Below are 18,232 nucleotides of genomic sequence, written 5' to 3'. Positions count from 1 at the left end.
ACACTTCATTGTATAACCGACTATTTTATTTACATTTATCCAAATTATAAAAACTAAATTGTAATTCACGCATACAAAAACAATAAGTCATATATTTAAAAAAAGGAAAAATATAGATTCTTTGTACTAACGTAAGTGCTTACTTCTAATAGTAGTTCATAAATAGATTCCACTCTAACATCTCTTCTAAATTCGGTGATATGCCTTTTTTATAGATTTTTTCTATAATTATTTACAATTTTACTAGGGTTCAACAACATTTATTAACATTAAAAATCACAATCTATCATTGATGATGGACTGAAAGTTTTTATTCATTTTTTTTTCATTTCGTTGGTAAATCTATAAAAGGAACAAAGGAATAAAAAATTCTTTAAATGTGTCGTCGTCGAGATACAGAATATCGAAATTTGCTAAAAAAAACACCGGATCTCAAAAACTAAAGGAGCTAAAATTCAATTGAATAAAAGTTTAGCTGGCCCTGAATATCTCGTTTGTGACTGTTCTAAATTTTCGTAAAAAAATTGTTTTTAGCTAATTTTCCCAGTTTGAGAACATCCACTATATTGCAGAGATTTCAAATAAATTTTCATCTCGAGCCACGGGACCATAAATTACACAAATGCCCCGAGTTTCGGCGTATTTACCCTCTTAAAATTCAACTTAAATGTGATCATAGTCGATGTTCACAGTAAAAAAAAAATCGGATAAATTCAAGGAGCAAGTAAATTAGCAGAAAACAACGTTATATTTTGTGACCATTAAAATGTTTTTCTCAGCTTTTTTGATTCACCTTTCTCCCAGCTATGTTTTCCAAAATTTCGCTTTGTAAACTGCAATTTACAACTTTTTTGCGATGTTCTTGATTTTTCTTCAGTTTTCCTGATTTACAATTATATTTAGAGCCACTCGAATTCTATTTTATTTACGTTATTAAACGCTAATTAGGGGCCAGATCGGAAGCTATTTAGGCTGTGGAGTACCCAGTGGCTTGTAATGTATTTAGGAAATCACCCATTTAAACATGGTCCTAACACTTAATTATTGACATTTTCCCAGGTCCACTCATCGCAATTGACCAGTAATCCTGGAAATTGTTACATAAAACAAAATTATATCATCACAGTCTTATAAAAATCCCTACATCGCTACAGCATCATGCCAGCTTCAGAGATGCGCAAAAGCCTAGTCTAAGTATACATTTATCTATTTTTGTATTTTTTTTTTCAATTTCAATATAGTCTCTCTCTCATATAGGCAACAGTTTCAGCTAATATTATCATAAGAGAACTAGCACCATTTTCAATTTGACTAAAATTGCCTTTAAAAACACCCTTAAATCCGATCAATGCGGTTGGTCTCGATTCTATCCAGCTTGCTGCTGTGATCCAACGCAGCTAAGACATCATGTTTCCTCCTCACATATAACCTGCCTAACTTCCATGGGTTCTGCAACAGAAGTGGTTTAAAATCGTCCCTCAAACATCTCTCCCTCGCTCCAATAATCGCTACCAAGCAAAAATTCTTCAACATATCCCTGCTGTAGATCGGGCCCTTTTTTCCTTTTAAAATCACCGCCATGTTCAACTGGCGCACCACCACATTCACTACCTCACGAGCCGTAGTCCTAGGGGTCACATACACTTTTAGACTAGTTCCGATGACCAAACCAGTTTCGTATGCCGCATAAATCTGCAAAATGTCGTAGTTGTCTTTGGCGTAGGGCTCAGGGTCGTCGCTGGGCAAATTGAAGATTTCCGGGAATACTACTGGGCAATTTGGCGAGTCCGCTTCTGGGTTGAAGTCCGTTGATGCGCGAATGTTCGTAAGGCTCTTGGAGAGACTGGATTCGAGATTTTTATGAGGGACCGCGTGGTCGACTGTGAGGAACATTACGTTGTGATCTTCGTTGGTTGGGCCTGGAAAGAGGTAGGAAGGTGTTGTCATTGGATAAAGATTACTGAAACAACGTCAATTCGTCGTCATTTTTAAGGAATGAAGTCAATACGACGTAATAGAACATTTCGCCAATTTGTCCTGAAGAAAACGTCATACCGGTTATAGGACGAAAACTTCAAATCACAACGATAAATCTTACCTAAAAAATGCTGCTTCACATTTGCCATACTCTTGCTAGGCACCATCTTAGGTTTACCCTTTTTCTTGGGCGTGGAATTTCCAATGGGATCACTATCCGAGCTAAGACTATGCAGACTATCTGCTGTATTCAATGTGTTAACACTGACCATACTGCCCCCATACTGAGGCCGGATATTCATTGGGCTAGCACCCGGCAATCTATTGCTGCTGCTTGCAGGCACCGAAAACAACACATCCTCACTTCTACTGGGAGCAAGTTGAGATAAATATTCACTAGCACTGGTGAAACTATCACTATCCTTTCTTATGGAGTCCGGATCACTACAGGCGCTCAGGTAGTGACTGACACTGCCGTTGATATTTAAATGTTGTTCACTCTTGCTATATTCGCTCATCAAATTGGTCTGTGGGGTCATGTTTGTCGCCCCTGGTCCTGGCCATGATCCTCTTCCGGGGGTGGTTTTGATAACTTTTGGAGGAGGTAGTTGCAGCAAATCCCTCTTGGGGCTGGTGGACACACCCACTTCTTTTTCCAAGATGTAGCGCATGCAGATACAACCCATATTCTTGTCCCTGGCAAAGGTGATGACATCGGCCAGCCATCTGACGCTTTTCCAGATGGATTCCAGTTTGTTTTGCAAGTCTTGCAGTTTGGAGAGTCTCTCCTTGGCAACGGCCAATTCGGAGTTAGAGAATGCTTCGCGGTGGAGGTGGCTAGCGGTAGCCGCATCAAGTTCAAGGAGGCAGCTGAGTTTGGAGTATTTCTGCACAATGGTGCTTTGGTAGGTATTCATGTGGATCATTTCGAATACCTGCAAGAGACAAACGCGTAGTGTCGTGTTGAAACATTTTATAAAAACATAAAATCTCACCTGAATGGGCAGACTGACTAAGTCTCCCCGCTGCAGGAGAATTTCTCTTTGTCCAGGCACAGCACAAGAAAACTCGGCAGGGGGACATATCACTATAAAACTGACTTCTTCGATCAACTCAATCACTTCTGCGTCATACAATCTGTGAGTATTCGCATCCTCGTTTGTGATATCCATGTAATTGAAAAGTCTTTTAGCAGCGCTGGTCACTAATTCGAGAAAATTCCTCTGGAGTTCTGTCGCATTATCCAAAATGTCTGGCAAGTGTTGTTGTTTTAGATACTCCCACTCTTCCCTGAAGGATAAAGATTGCAATTATTGATGAAAAACTGATAAAAAAAATTACTCACGCAGATATGTGAGGATTGTCCCTGACTTTGCAATGAGGCAACATATTGGGAGTTTTCGCCGATACAACCAAATGAATCATGTCCACAGAGCTTTGCATCTTCAGATAGGCCAAATATAGTCCTCTCCCCAATTTGAGACTGGAGACTTGGTGATAATTGATTTGGTCTTGAATACTGGCCATCAGGACATCGGAGATGTTAGAATCTTCACTTAAGATGGTCTTCTTGAACACTTTATTCATGGGCAGCCATCTAGAGTTCAGTACGCTCACGCTTTTGGGAGATTTCACATAATTTATAGTGCTGATCACTACGGTGCCTTGGGAGTCTCTTAAGGGCTTGTAGTAGAGCTGCCCAAGGTCCTAGAAAATGAGAGATATGAATAGAAACGATAATGGGCCATTTAGGCATGTTGGAGCACCTGTAAACATAATGAGGACTGCATCTGGAGGGCTGCAAGTAATAATTTGGTCCTAAAGTGAAGAGTAGAGGAAGTGTGTTCTTCCATAACATTTTTGAGACACTTCGTGTCGTCCCAAGTGTTGGCCACCCTCATGAGCCAATAGAGGTCGCCGTTAATGCAACTGGGGAATGATTCATCCACTTCAATCACAGGGAGGAATTCTTCGTTGGTCACTAGAACTTTGTCTTCGTGGTAGAGAATGCAGGCTAAGTATATGCCTCTAAAATCGCCAATTTAGTAAGCATAGTTAAGAAATCAAGGAGGCTTCATGAGACCTTTTTAAGTTTTTTTGAAATTTGCTGGCAGCCGTAAAGAGTTGCTTAATTGTGGTCTTTTTTCTTTGGGCCCTTCTTTGAGGGTTTGGCCCCGCCGACTCGAGCATTTCAGTCGATGGTCGAAACTGCCTCACTTCCTCTATTAATTGATCTAGATGGTGGTTGCTTTCAGTGAATCTATTAAGAGATTATTTGTGCAAAAGTTCTTCCTTCCTGATTTTTTTCAACACCTACCTAGGATCTCTCCGCTCTATGTCTCTCCAAGTGGACGGAACAACCGATGACGGAGTACAAGTCCTGAATATCCCGTACCCCTTGAGATTACCGCAACAAGCCCTGAAGTAGTACCTTCTGCCTTGAGTCAATTCGATCTGACATCGCAAGTCGGACATATCGGTCAGCTCCTCGTGACCGGAAATAATGGAAAAGTCCGGGTGAGTCGACCATTGCACTGTAAACAAAAACACCCCCTTGACAATAATCCTGCCAACAGTTTATTACACTAAACAGCTTCCAGCAGCCGTTTATTTTACACAATACCCTCGGCGTTATTACCTTTATTTACGGTAAGGAAACTTTAAAAATTTACGAGCAAAAGACGTGCATGACAATAAAGAAAGCAATTTCCCCCCTTTAAACGACCCCCTTAATGCAAATTTCCGCATATACTCCGAGGTGGATTGAATGTAAATGGAGCATTTGGTTTTTTAGAATAATTTTTGGTATATAGGTAAATATTTGGTCGTATAAATAAAAAGTTTTGGGTATTTGCGGATGCTTTGGGGATTTACTCCTCGAGTCAATGCTTCATTGGCGGGCACACGTGAGGTGGACATTTAAAGCATTCGCAGCAAAAGATTTTTTGCTCTTGTGGCTAACTGGTCGGAGTGAGACGAAGTTCATATATTTGGGATTTTATAAAATCCTGAATTGATATTTTAAAAAAAGCTGAAAAATATCGCTAAAAATTACTCAAAATTTTGAATTTTTCGATGCTTATTTAGCATTGACCTGCGCCTTCTTTCATTTCGATTTTTTTTCCCGAATGCTTCGATGCATCCTAAAAATTCCTGTCGATTTGATATGAACTAACCTGAACTAACCTGACATAGACGAAACCCTGTAATTCGTTTTGACGTAATCGGAAAATTCGGGTTGACGTAATAGAGCAATTCGGGTTGACGTAATCGGAAAATTCGAGTCGACGTAATAGAGCAATTCGAATTGACGTATTAGAGCAATTCAGGTTGACGCAATAGAGCAGTTCGGGTTGACGTATTAGAGCAATTCAGGTTGACGTGATAGAGCAGTTCGGGTTGACGTCGGGTCCAAATTCGCCGTTTACGTCAACCCGAATTTTCTCCTTCCAGTGCGGTTTATTTTTCGAGTGAAACACGTGCATGACACGCAAGAAATTTCCACCTTTAAACGATTCCCTTAAGGCAACGTTGCTCATACACAGACAAGAAGACTTGAATACAAATAATGGTTCCGGTTCTAGGTAAATAATGGTTTCTGGATAAATTGTTGTATCCAGGAAAGTAGCGTTTAGAATAACATACAAGCTTACATGAGACCTTCATCTCAAAGGGTTTGATCTTATAAGAGGGCATCTTGGATGTTGCACGCTTGTATGAAATTGAAGCAAACACTATGTAGTAGTAGCAATAGAGGAAAATGTTTGATAAAATGCCGTCAAGATAAAATCATAATATTCGCAGATAAACATGCTTATACTTGATTCTTGGTAGTCAATTTTGGTACTAATAAGCTTACATAGATCATTAAGTTCACGCGGATCTGATAAGGCGATTACAGAGTATTAAACCTTTATTGTAAAGGCGTAGTATGTTTTTGGTTCGTTTAACGTTGGGGTAGATCAGACAGAGGGGAGATCTTTCTGCCGTAAAAGCCGCAGGACTCAGTCAAAAATTAGGAGCTCTGGATCATCACGCGGATTACCAAACTTGGCTGTCTTGTTCGCAAATCTCCGAAGCAAACCCCCGAAAAAAAGGCATGAAATTTTCGCGAAGCAATTAATTTTCCCCCTTGCAGCACATTCAGCTCACAGCTCCCGTCTCGAATTTCCCCTTCGCAGTTTAGGCATTCACTTCTTCCAAATATTAGCTCTCCCTGTTTAACTTCCATCAAAGAAATGACTGGAAAATCGTAACAAGAAGAATTAAGCCCTGTAAGAATTGTAAACAGGCCAGACCTTAATAACTCCCGAGCCCTAAAGGGCAGATTTTTGCGAAATTAAATTTATCTCGACACGAAGAGAGGATGGGAACATCACTAAACTTACCCAGAAATTTTGTAGTTATAGGCGAGTCTTGGCAAGCGGGCTCTGCAAGCCTAATAGTCACTGCGTTCTTCCCGGTAATATCAGCCGCAACCAGAGATGGTACATCTGGGGGTCGGGCCTGAGTAAATCCCAGCACCAGCCGTTTAAGGGTTTTCGCCTTCCGGCTCCACGCCACTGCCTGCTTTTCCGTGTCCCCGCCCGCACAACCTGGAAATTCACACCAAAAAACTGCAAAAAAATGTTAAATCCACAGGAGAAAAACTCGTAATTACGAGCATTTAAGTCGACTGCTTAAGACCATTCAGCGCGTAGGTTTGGTGTATGTATGTATACCTAATTTTGCCCACGTTGTTCTTTTTATGTGGTCGGTTCAATGCCGTTTCATGGTATATAGGGAGGTCACAGAAAGCGCTTTGATGAATGGTGCGATTACACCGCGGAAAAATCACAATTTCTACCTCAGCTGTGACGCCGCGAGAAGCCTCAACCTCTAGGACTTTGAACCATAGAGGTTGAGGGCCAAGCTGCGTTTAGCGCCTGCGTTCATAAGCCCTGGCATCAGCACTCATTGATGGAAATGAGCAGTGAACACTGACCTTACACTCGACTCAAATCGGAAATTTTGATCGGTATATCTGAAAGTTCGGGCGCGAAAATCACTTTTGAACACTGTAAAAATTACCCCAAAACCTCTGGAATTAACGGTTAGTCTGTTGAGAATCGTTTAAATGTTAATTCCTGGAATTTACCTGTCATCGAAGAAGAAGACCCGGCGCTGAGCATGCTGGAGAAGGAAGCTCTGGTGTTTAAGCCGACTAGAGGTTCATCCAGTAGCCCGCCGAGCTCCTGCAGACGCATCTCGGCTTCGCAGAGAATTTGCCTTAAATGGGAACCCAGTTTTTCCGGCGTAGAAACTGAAAAGGCGATTTTAAGCCTCAACAAAGGGCGAAACTCCAAATTTCCATAAAAAAAATGTCGGAAAATCATAAGCGACGTTTGACATTTGTTTCCGTTCGTAGTGACGTCAAGTGTTTAGACCGAACAAATGAATGTTGCTGCGGTGCCATTTTATAGAATTCACGTGGTATAGGGCAAAAACACCCTTTTTATCAATTCGTCCATTTTTCCACCTATATTTTCTCAATTCATCGCACACAAACCGCTTTTTTTGCAGTAATTTAATTCCAATTATCCCCGAATGGCCCCCTGACCCCAAAAATTCAATTCGGAAACTGTTATCTGGCATCTAATTATATCTGAGGCAACATAGGCATTTTGTATTAATAATTTCGCTCGCGAGAATCCCCAATTTATGTGAATGACTGTTGTGGCTTTTTCGAATCATTTTAATTAAAATGTTAATTTGAGTCGGTTATTAGTAAATAAACTGCGAGTAGGAAGGGAATTTTCACTTAAATTGGAAGTTTCCAAGTTTGAAATTGAATTTGACTAAAACTTCCTTGGGTGGTTATTACACAAGGAAAGAGAATTTCATTATGAACACAAATAGTAGATGAGGGGTTTCTTCTTACATTGATTTCCATCTTTGGCCCCAAAAGAGGTGAGCATTTTCGCCATCGACCGGTTGTTGCTTAGAACAGCAATATCCAACGGCGACAGCAGGTCCGAATTTATGCTGGAACACAAGAAAACTTTGCGCTTAAAGTATCAAATATCCTTCAGCCTTCTAAACGGTTTCCCATTATTACACACAGCTAAAGCAATAATTACCATATCCTACGTTATCAAGGGATATCATTATTTTGTGTTTAGTGATATAAGGGCAAGTTTGCCGGGAATGGAGACCGACATGCACTATCCGATGTACTTGAACTTCGCAACTTCCAAACACGCCCCAGATAAGTGTTTCCGGCGGCATATTTTGCTTCAAAGTTTCGTTTGAAGTGCCTTGGAGACCTCGCTGATAATCGATATATAATAAAGTTGCTTTATAAACAAGTCGTTAAGAGTACTTTAAAGAAAGAATAGTAGCGACGTCAAGTACATGTGCAAACAGGGTAAGAAAAATTATTTCGTCCGCTGCTTCACAGAGATATGCCTATTATGTACATTGCATCCCCGATCTCACCGGAGTCCAATAACACTTCTGAATTAAATTTTACCACCCTTTCAAGACATAACGAAACAAAGTTAATTTCGACTCACTACGTTCCGCAACAATCGCAACAAAACTCTGATTTCCAGTGGTGTCAGACTTGAATCCAATTAAACTCAAGCAAAAGTAACCCCCAATGAAATTATACAATTATCGCCACATTCCGCGTGATCCCCTTTGTTGGATTCCCTAATTAACCCCGTTTCCCGAGCATACATATACCAAGATAAAAGACACGGGGCCATTGTTGCGACTGGAACAAGGTTTATTTCCCCTTTTTGACGAGTGGGTAACGAGTTCGGCCTTCTAGCTTGCGTCTGCTGGAAATTGAGCTCGTAACTTTTCGAAGCGATTCTTTCAAATTCGCCTTCGAGTGAGGTTCATTTAATACATATACGACATAAATGTGCTTTCTATTCAACTCCCCTCAATTGATGGGGAAGAGTTCATCCGAAAATACGAGGAATTTCAAATGTGGACACTGAATTCCTTTTAGTTTTGTGAGTTTATCGGAATGTAGGACATTCGAAATAAGTTTTCTTTGTCGTAAATTTAATCTGAGTACTTGATAGATTTAAAGAGAGATTACGACATATTGCATTTTTTTGAGTCATCACAGGATATGTGGACAAAATGGTGCGTGCAATTTGTTTTCGACTAGGGCTGGGAAATGCCGCCTCCCCGCACGCCATCTATGAGCGATTCCCCGAATGTTCGAACAATTCTGGACAAATGGCGAATAACCACTCACTTAACACTCAAACGAGCTCCTTACCTATTAACATCTGCGTCTGTTGATTCCAGTATTGTTTTGGCCTTTTCTAAGTGTCCACATTCGATTGCCGAAAACAGAGCTGTAACAAACAAAATTACAACTTTAGAAAAGTTCCCTTATTGGGCGTGGTCTCGCATTACGTGGTGTGAAGGTGACGCAGATTAGATTGTCTTGATTCGGAAATATCGGAAAATGAGTTTCCTCGAAAAGTTCCAACGATAGTAAGCGAAAATTACTAGTAAGAACGTCACGTTTTTCTTGGATATATGAGAGGGAAAAGCTGGAGAGATCTTTTCGTCATAGGTTTTTGAAAGCTCATGCCCTATAGAGTTTTGCGTGTTTAATCCAAAACTTTCTTCTTCCGGAAAGCCAGCTTGTTTGCGCTGCTCTTTGGATCTAAGCTAAAGTTTTTAATCCCATCGAGAGGGATGAATTCCCTCTCATGGGAGATAAGTTGTCGTTAACGTTAAAGCGATAAGCGCCACGTTGTCCTTCTGATTTTAGAAGGCAAGTTCTCATCGCAAATATCTTATTTGTTTTCCAAGATATGGCCTTAAATTACGTCTCCCGGGAACTCGGGAAAGTGGCCTTATTGACCAGAAAGGCCCGACGACTAAAAATACTGTCTACTTCGATAAGAGTTGCTGAAACTTCAGAATCTCGAATGTGTCTAGAATAGTTTTTCGAAAGTTTTAGCAATGAAGCATTTGATCAAATTTGAAACTCTGTGGATAAACGTTGGAGGAGTATTAAGAGGTTCTCTTATTTGTGTTATAAATAGCGGAGTAGCACACAAAGGCTTTAAATGGACGAGTGCGTTGGTTGAAGCACGTGGGAAAATGGGGATTATTACATTACTCTGCGTATCTTTTTATCTTACCGTGCAAATGTATATTAATCCTAGCGAGTTTTTCCAGCTTCTGTTGCATGAGTTTAGCCTCCTTTTTGCTCGGTTTGTGAGTGGGAGGTGGGAGCCCCCTCGCCAGGGGGATGCTCGCCACCTCCATCTCAAGGTCGCCCGAAAGGGTGGGGAATTCTGTTGGAAATAAAAACAAAAACAAAATAAACATAAAATAAAACAAAAGAAAATTTAAATAAAATAACAAAACCTTTATTCGGTAGCTACTGAATGTTAACTATATTTATATTTATTGCCGGTATTTAAAACAGATTTTTTGAATTTTATTTGGAAATTGCGCAATAAATTATTTAGATCCCAAACGAAGCTGCATAAAATCGCCTTTTATTTATTTAAATAGATTTACATAATAAATTTACATAAAAAAAAATACCGGATTTTCATTCCATCGTACATTATTTCATGAACAATAAAAAAATGTTGACATGAAATTACTTTCAGGTTCGGATCATTATTTCTCATGGTGTAATGAATTTCAATGATAAATGTCCTAACAAGCCAAAATCGGGTAATTAATTACAGGCTGTTTTGTCTTTTCGTTATTTAAGTAGCTATTTTTATGCACGTGCAGAATGCCGTTTTAAATTGATCTAATTTGAGCTAACCTGATGAGACTATGGTCATAGTGACCGTGGTCACTACACTCACTCCCTTGTGCACCAAATCAATAAAAGATTTGTAGACTTTGGAAAATACCATTTTGTTTAAACACATCTGAAATTATGACCGTACAACTGATAAACTTGCAAGAAAAACTTAAACATCAGCACCAATCTACATGAACGGCAATAGCGAACATACCAAGGAGTCTGAAGAGATATCAAATGTTCCAAATAAAAACTCTTTATGTTTATTTTTTTAAATTTGTTTATTTACTGTCAATCTCGGTGCTTGAGTGAAAACTCGTCGTTTGTTTGAATAAAAAAGGTTACAAAGAGAGTAAGGATAAACTATTTTCCATCACAAAAAAAAATATCCTGTTAAAAAAACCACACCCCAGGATGGACACGCCCCCGCTAGCCCTAATTACTAAATGGAACACCACGCGAGGCGTGGCTTCATCACCGCGTCAACCAATCAAGACGATGAGCGTAAAGGACGAAGGCGGGCCCGAACAATCAAGAAAAACAACGGCCTATGACGAGGACGTAATTTCTCTAGGTGTTTCATATGACCGAAGACATCATCGCTTTAGAATTAAGAGGCGTGGTTTATTAATGTTTTGGATTGTCTGGAGCACATTGGAAATATACTATAATATTAAAAAGCATAAGGGTATTGAATGGTTGTTCCTACTTAAGGAAATAGACAATCCTATGATATACGGGGGGTGCTATTTGAACGAAACTACATTCATGCGTCTTGACGCAAAATTCATCACACGTCAAGAATACCGGAAAAAATCTCCTGTTTTAGGTCTTTGCCATAAGGTTACCTGAATAATACCAAGAAAGTCAATAGTTTAGTTCACGTAACATTTACATTACCATAGAAAATTGTATGGGCAATATAGAAAGACACCGAAGACATTGCTGATACCCCCTTATAAAACAGTCCCAAAAGGGAATGGTACATGTTGGTAATCACCATGCTGCTTAGCCTAAACAAAAACTCCACAAATTCATATTTTTCACATCCCGGATGGGTTTAACCTTCTAACAAAAGCACCGGAGATGAAGGTACGACGCGACTACGATCTAAATGAGGTCCGCCATTACCGAGCTCGCACTGATGCCATTTAATTCACGGTATAACAACAACGCGATTTTAATTTGTAATATACCCTATTAAGCTTTTTAATGTGGACCATTAAGGTGTATCTGTATTCAAATGAAAGCCCGCGATAATTGCCCACACACACTATTCGGAGCAGTGGAGGTCAACCATCTCATTTGGGCGAGATTTTCGTGAATTTGAGGAAGAATCGGATGAATCGAATTATTGGAATAATGAGAGGACAATGTATTGAAAATACGGAGATCTCATACATTTTAGGTACTGTCCTGTTTCTCACATATTTGAAGGCACCTGCCGTACCGCGATCATTCTATCTCACTTATGTAGTAGTTGCATTTGGGCCCGCACGTTTTAGTAGGAAATAAAGCCCAACGGGGGTGTGGGCCTAGAGCAGAAAATCGATCTAAATTGTAGTCACGAAAAGATCAAATAAATTGTACATTGCTCCTTCGCCAGATCGTCAAGGAATGTTGAGGTTCGCTAGACGTCATACTCTCAAACCGGGAGACTAAATTACAAAACTCGCTTTATCTCCGTATCAATTAGCTTAAAATTCCGTCGTCCGCGAGTTTTATTTACACAATAATTCAAACTGTTTCCATGGCAATAAACCACAAAGTGGACACCCACACAAAGTCCATACAGGTACAACATTGGAAATCCCCTTTCGATCATATCCATCCCTATAGCCTGCCAATATTGAGTAGATACCCCATGCACAACTGATTTGTGATTTGTGACTTCATATCAGAAAAATGAAAACAATCTCCCAGCAACACGCGATATTGGACAGAATGATGGACGCTGCCATTACTCAAATGAAATGGTTCTAACGGCAAAAAGTGTCCCGATTCAGAGTGTGGAGGGAAATTCGCATCAATTCGTAATCTCTTTGCATATTAAACGGCAATAATTGGGTGGGTGTGAATGTCGCAAGTTTCTTCGTAAATATAGTGTTAACACACCCACCTGAAGCTGGTCTACTTGTGTGCAGAACCAGCGATATGGGCGTATGATGAACAGCTTATTACGATCATCGGGCAAATAACATTTTTTTTACCAGCGCACCCATATTTATTGTTAGGAGAGCTTATAAGCGATTAATGACGATGTGTTTCTAATTTAATCGATTCTAGCAGATGTAGTCGAGGATGATTAATTTCTGGTATTAGTTAAGTTTGTTTGAATTGAATACCTAATGGATAAACCAATGAGGACCGGGAAATAATCGAAAATAATAATTTTCCTCAATAAGCTTCTCCGCAGTCGTTAGGGTAGACCATTTCACTCTGTCCGCAGCTCAGAGGCGTAAACAGGCCAATCAAAATACGACGAAATCATTGGAAATTCGGGCGCGCGCTGACTGGCCTCAGTACTAAATTTCAATTATATTTTCGAAGCATAATTCAACGTTCAATTTATTACAGTAAATTGGAGAAAGAAGAGTACATTAAGCAAACAATAGTACCACTTTTACTTTCCTCCTTCACACTCGACTAATTAATTTATAGAAACCGTTGCGAACCACACATTTGCTTTTCCCATTCAATTCAAATAAATATTAATTTTCCTGAAACAGATGTAACACCCAACGCGAGTATTATTAGTTCCTATATTGTTCAATGCACATAGCTAAGTTAAACACAGATATCGGAGTATATAGGGCTGCAGAATAATTTCCTGGGCCATTCAAAAATTGATAAATGATTTTCCATTGTTACTGATTTTGTCATTTAGTTCCATAACCAGTTATTCACAAATCGACAAATTAAATTTACGGCTAATTGTATCGCTGACATTTCACACATTTTATTTTCTAAGATCTAAAAATTATGCTTCTAACTTGACAATATGGCGGAGGCAATTTATCGCACGTGATATCAAAAAGTTTCATGAAAAGCTTTTTGTAGCAAAATCGGATATTCAGGGTATACATTCAGGGACTGAAATCACACATGCCGACCACGTTACTTATTCAACACATTATAAATTTACCTGACCATTAACTCCGTTGATATTGTGTTCCAAATATTCATAAAGCCAAGTTAAACACAAGCAAAATTTGGGTGCACCAGTACATACTGCAGCTGCACTAAACATTATACGGTATTAATGGCACCCTAGCTAACAGGAAAATTGCAAATTGCCTCTTCTAATTAATGTGAGCGACCTTAAGACGCTTCATCATGAAGGATGAACGTTAAATTGGGTTATAATGATGCTGGGGGGCTTCGAATTGAGGCATTCGCCCTTAATAGGTTTATCGATGCAATAATTCCAGAATATCGGGAAGAGTGAGTTAGCTCATATGTGTTTCAATAGGCAATTCGATTCGTCATGCAGGGGCCAGGGTTGAATCGTTCTCAGGAGGGGGGAACCTATCATGAAAAGTAGGCGAAAGATGGGTGGGTGCTACGTGAGATCATTGGAAAAATTTTTAAGTTTAAATGAAGGATTTTGCCGACGTAGTCTTTATTCATCATATTGTCAAGAACACGCTTCATCTTACTGACACAGACCGCAGCATTTAAAATCTCAAATTCTACGTAAGAGGCTATGTGAACAAAGCCCGATTTAATCGTTCGCTTTTTCCTGTAATATTGCTGAGATTTGCATGATATTATCCGGGGATTTGAAGCGGGGCTGAGCGGAGAGAAACCGCCCCCGTCTGCTACTTATCGATACTTTCCCGGTATTATAAAAATTTATTACTCAAAAGTATCTGAATTATAAATGGACGGGGATTGTGGAAGACTGGCATTAGGGCACAAAAGAACCAGATTTGTATACGCTCTATCGCCCTCAAAACGTCATTATTGAAGGTGCGCAGACCTATTTGGGGACACTCGAAGTTCTGCGTTTTACATTGCACATTCACCTTCTCGTTGCCTCATCTGTGAACTATTGTAATAAGTTCACAAGAAAGACACGGGAACGTTAACTAGAGCGAATCTTCCGTGTCCAATTATTATTTATACACACATACGCTGCTTTCCAAGAATAATCATACTTCATTTCCTGCATGTTTGGTATTCGGTGTTATTATACACACGAATGATTACGCTTAGATGCACTTTGTTGATACGCAATGACCGAATTATGCCGGAAAAAGAGGAAAATTGGAGGTGGCGGCAACTTTGCGATTAAACCTCGCCCCCGGCTCCCAATTCGAAAACAAAACGGCAACGCGACGTTGCCGTTCCGAGGACTTCCAGGTATCGCAGAGAGCTTCCAAAGCCAGCCAGGCATAATCTTGAATTTAATTTCAATACAAATTATGGAATTTTCCCCTTTGTAATTCGATCTGAAACCTCTATCCATTTCAACTCAGAGCAACTAATTCGGGTTTCGACCAAGGCGTTGGGAGACTAATTCAGAAGTTTCAGCAGTCCAAACCATTATAATTCAGCGGTTAGCTGGCAGTGTCTCGTTTGCCCAATAAATTTAAAGCCGAATTTGTTGTTGCTGGTGTAATCCGAGCTAATTATTGTTATTTGAGTGTCCGCCGTTCCCGCGTGTCAATTACAAATGGGGGAATTGTTTAATTTTGGTACAAACGCGAGTTTATTGTTGCAAGTGCGAGTCGGCTACAAAGAAAGCGAGAGATTTAATTGAGGTTTGTGGAAATTGACGCAGCCCAAAAGTTTGTTTACGTGCAATATGTAAATGCGGGTGATTTGCAAAAGGAGATACAGTTTGGCAGAAATGTCGCTTTGCACAGTGTAAAATTTCAATCACAATTTCCAATAGTTTCCGAGAGTGTGTAGGGAAATGCATACTGACGAATCGAAGGCGTAACCTACTTCTTGCAGCTTTCCAAATGCCAACTTTAAATTAAATAGTTAAAATTTGTTGCCACCGAGGAGAAATTTGTCGGGCCTTTAACAAAACAAACAAGCAAACTCCGCCCGAGCAGTATTTTTTCATGCATTTCCTGCTTTTCCGATGAGTTTCTCCCATTCCACTGCGATTTTTTCAGGTTTTCTGCACGGCCCCGGTCGCATTTTTCAAAATTTCCACGCTCGCGCCCATTTCCCGACATTTTCGCGGCATTCCTTGGTGAAAATTTATCAGAAACCGAAGAGCGATTGGCGCTTAAAAATAAATAAATGAATCAGCTCCGGAGAAATTGAAATCAAGCTCGAGAGGTCCACCGAAACACCGGCGGGTTCAATCCCCAACGGAACACGTTGATTTTTGGGAATATTCGTAGAAATCACGTGCGATACGCCCATGGCTCGTGCAGGTCCCGGCCGCTAGGTGCTTCATTGCTTGATTAAAAAAAAAAAAAAAAAAATTGCAACTTGATGCAATTTAAATCAGAGTCGTACCGCAGTTCCGTTGAAATGTTGGGAAATTTAATTGAGGTCGCTCCAGCCCCTGCCTGGAGACAATGCGTTCCAACTAAGGTAAGCCCGAATGATAGGGCAGTTGCTGCGGTAGTATTCCGTGATTTGTCGCAGGCATTTGACTGCCTCGATCAAGGAGTCCTCTTTACTTCAGCTGGAGGTAGCTCACGGGGTAAGGCGGGTGACCAGATTGCATCGCGTCTGACCAGCCGAGCTCAGAGCGTGACAACGGACAATGTATATGAATGTGTGTGAAATTCTTGAAAAAATGGTCATGGTTTTTTTTCTTGTCAGAGGGCGTAACCTCTAGGTGTTTTTTCTTAATTCGTGGGAAAAAATTGAACCTTAACGAAAATTTAATGCTGCTGTTAAATTTTTTTTTTCTTTAAATAAATTATTTCTTAAAATATGAACAAGCGGGGGGCGATTTAGGGGCGTACGACGTTTTTAATTAATCTGCACAACATTCTAGCGTCATGTCACCCCTGGATTCAATCCCACAAGCACCATTTTCTCCAATTTAATCCTGCGTTCTCCTTCAAATTTTCACGTTTCTTGGCCGAAAAACTTATTCTAAAGTTTTTTTTTTTTTTTAACGAACGGGTGTTCCCTTTCTCTTAACAATGCGACCATTCTCTGATTCATCGAATGCCACAGGATTTTCGATACGAGACGCGTTTGTTATCCAGTCAGCACTATCGGAAATCCGGCAGTATTATTACGCAAATCCCCAGCGTTATGTACGAAAATTGTTCGGGATTAAAGGGTAACTTTTTTACTATTTTCATATGCCTCGCCGGGAATTTGTACCGGTTTCCTGGGAACGCATATCAAGTGGGAAAATTCACATAATACCGGAGCATTCCATGAATTAGCATTACGGGAAAAAAAAACACCGAAACTATGGCTTTTCCACGACAAAACGCAGCAGCGCAGAAACGATATGCAGGGTGCGCATTTAACAGCCCCTCGGATCCCCACGAGTTTGTTTGTGATTAAAAAAAAAAAATCAGTTATGGGGATGTATACGAGGCTAGTGAAGGTAAATTTTGAAATTGGCGACAGCACTACGGGGTGTCCCGAAAAAGCCACAGTTATTTTTTTTTAAGTAGGACCAACAGCATCCTTTTAACATGAGAAAAAACCCTCTCTGGATCCTGTGCTGGTTCCTAATTTTTTTTTGGCATTGGAATGCACTACCTCGAAGCTATGGCGGTTTAAAAAAACTTTAGATATTTGCAGTGCTTCATCAAAAAAGCAGTCGGCCTAAGTTGGATTTTAGCAATTTCTTCTCACATAGGGTCACCTTAACAGGCACGAACACTCATTTAGCCAAAAACGCACACAGGGTGCTCGCAATGATAATTTTATTTATCGCCTTTTCAATTTCAATTTTATCGATTTTTGCAATTAAAATGGTGCGTTCTTTCTGACGTAGAACGAGAGAAAATTCAACATTCTTCATTTTGGTGTAAAATAGATAAGACGCTCGATAACGCAAACACGCGATAACGAAAATATTGCGTTAATGCAAACGCAAAATTCGCTCTAAGCGGAACGCGTCACGGCGCAAACAATGTGTACTCCCAATGACGTATTAAACGTTCCTTTAATAAATCGTTTATTATTTAAATCGCGCTCGCTAATGTTAAATTTCCGATAATGTGAATCGCATTTCGTTTGCATTAACGATCATCTGCTGCATTTAACACTGAAATAAAGAAAATCGAATTTCCTTTCGTTCGACGTCACAAAAACATTCCATTCGGTTTGAAAAAATCAAAAAAATTTAAGGTGAAAAAAAAAATCAAAGTTGTTATTGCGAACACACTGTACGCACTTTTGCCCACATAAGTATTCCTGCCTTCTAATGTGATCTTATGTGAGAATTCACCCTGCAATGATCACAATCTAACTTACTGCGCTATTAACATATTTACGAGGTACTATACATGTCTAAAATTTTCTATC

At 39.9% G+C, this 18,232-nt stretch overlaps 1 protein-coding gene across 9 annotated transcripts in view; it reads right to left on the bottom strand.

Annotated features, from left to right (window-relative positions):
* Positions 1-8: 8 nt before the first annotated feature.
* The window catches only part of wake (wide awake), a 100,210-nt gene continuing 81,986 nt past the window's right edge, over positions 9-18,232 (bottom strand). For 6 of the 9 annotated variants that reach the window (XM_066283719.1, XM_066283721.1, XM_066283720.1 and 3 more), the window contains 12 exons: positions 10,137-10,292; positions 9,257-9,335; positions 7,898-8,001; positions 7,115-7,279; positions 6,366-6,572; positions 4,295-4,511; positions 4,061-4,237; positions 3,744-4,005; positions 3,323-3,684; positions 2,973-3,267; positions 2,099-2,912; positions 9-1,919 (listed from right to left, as the gene is read on the bottom strand). In XM_066283719.1, coding sequence (XP_066139816.1) covers positions 1,336-1,919; positions 2,099-2,912; positions 2,973-3,267; positions 3,323-3,684; positions 3,744-4,005; positions 4,061-4,237; positions 4,295-4,511; positions 6,366-6,572; positions 7,115-7,279; positions 7,898-8,001; positions 9,257-9,335; positions 10,137-10,292 — 3,422 coding nt within the window. In that variant the 3' untranslated portion in view covers positions 9-1,335. Of the gene's footprint in view, positions 1,920-2,098; positions 2,913-2,972; positions 3,268-3,322; positions 3,685-3,743; positions 4,006-4,060; positions 4,238-4,294; positions 4,512-6,365; positions 6,573-7,114; positions 7,280-7,897; positions 8,002-9,256; positions 9,336-10,136; positions 10,293-10,780; positions 11,633-11,662; positions 13,373-18,232 lie in introns of those variants that run through there. The other 3 variants (XM_066283727.1, XM_066283726.1, XM_066283723.1) reach the window with 3 other exon arrangements.

This window comes from Euwallacea fornicatus, chromosome 7, assembly GCF_040115645.1.
Source record: "Euwallacea fornicatus isolate EFF26 chromosome 7, ASM4011564v1, whole genome shotgun sequence".
NCBI classification, from domain to species: domain Eukaryota; kingdom Metazoa; phylum Arthropoda; class Insecta; order Coleoptera; family Curculionidae; genus Euwallacea; species Euwallacea fornicatus.
The sequence above is the reverse complement of the archived record's forward strand: the minus strand, read 5'-3'. Positions and strand labels throughout refer to the sequence as shown.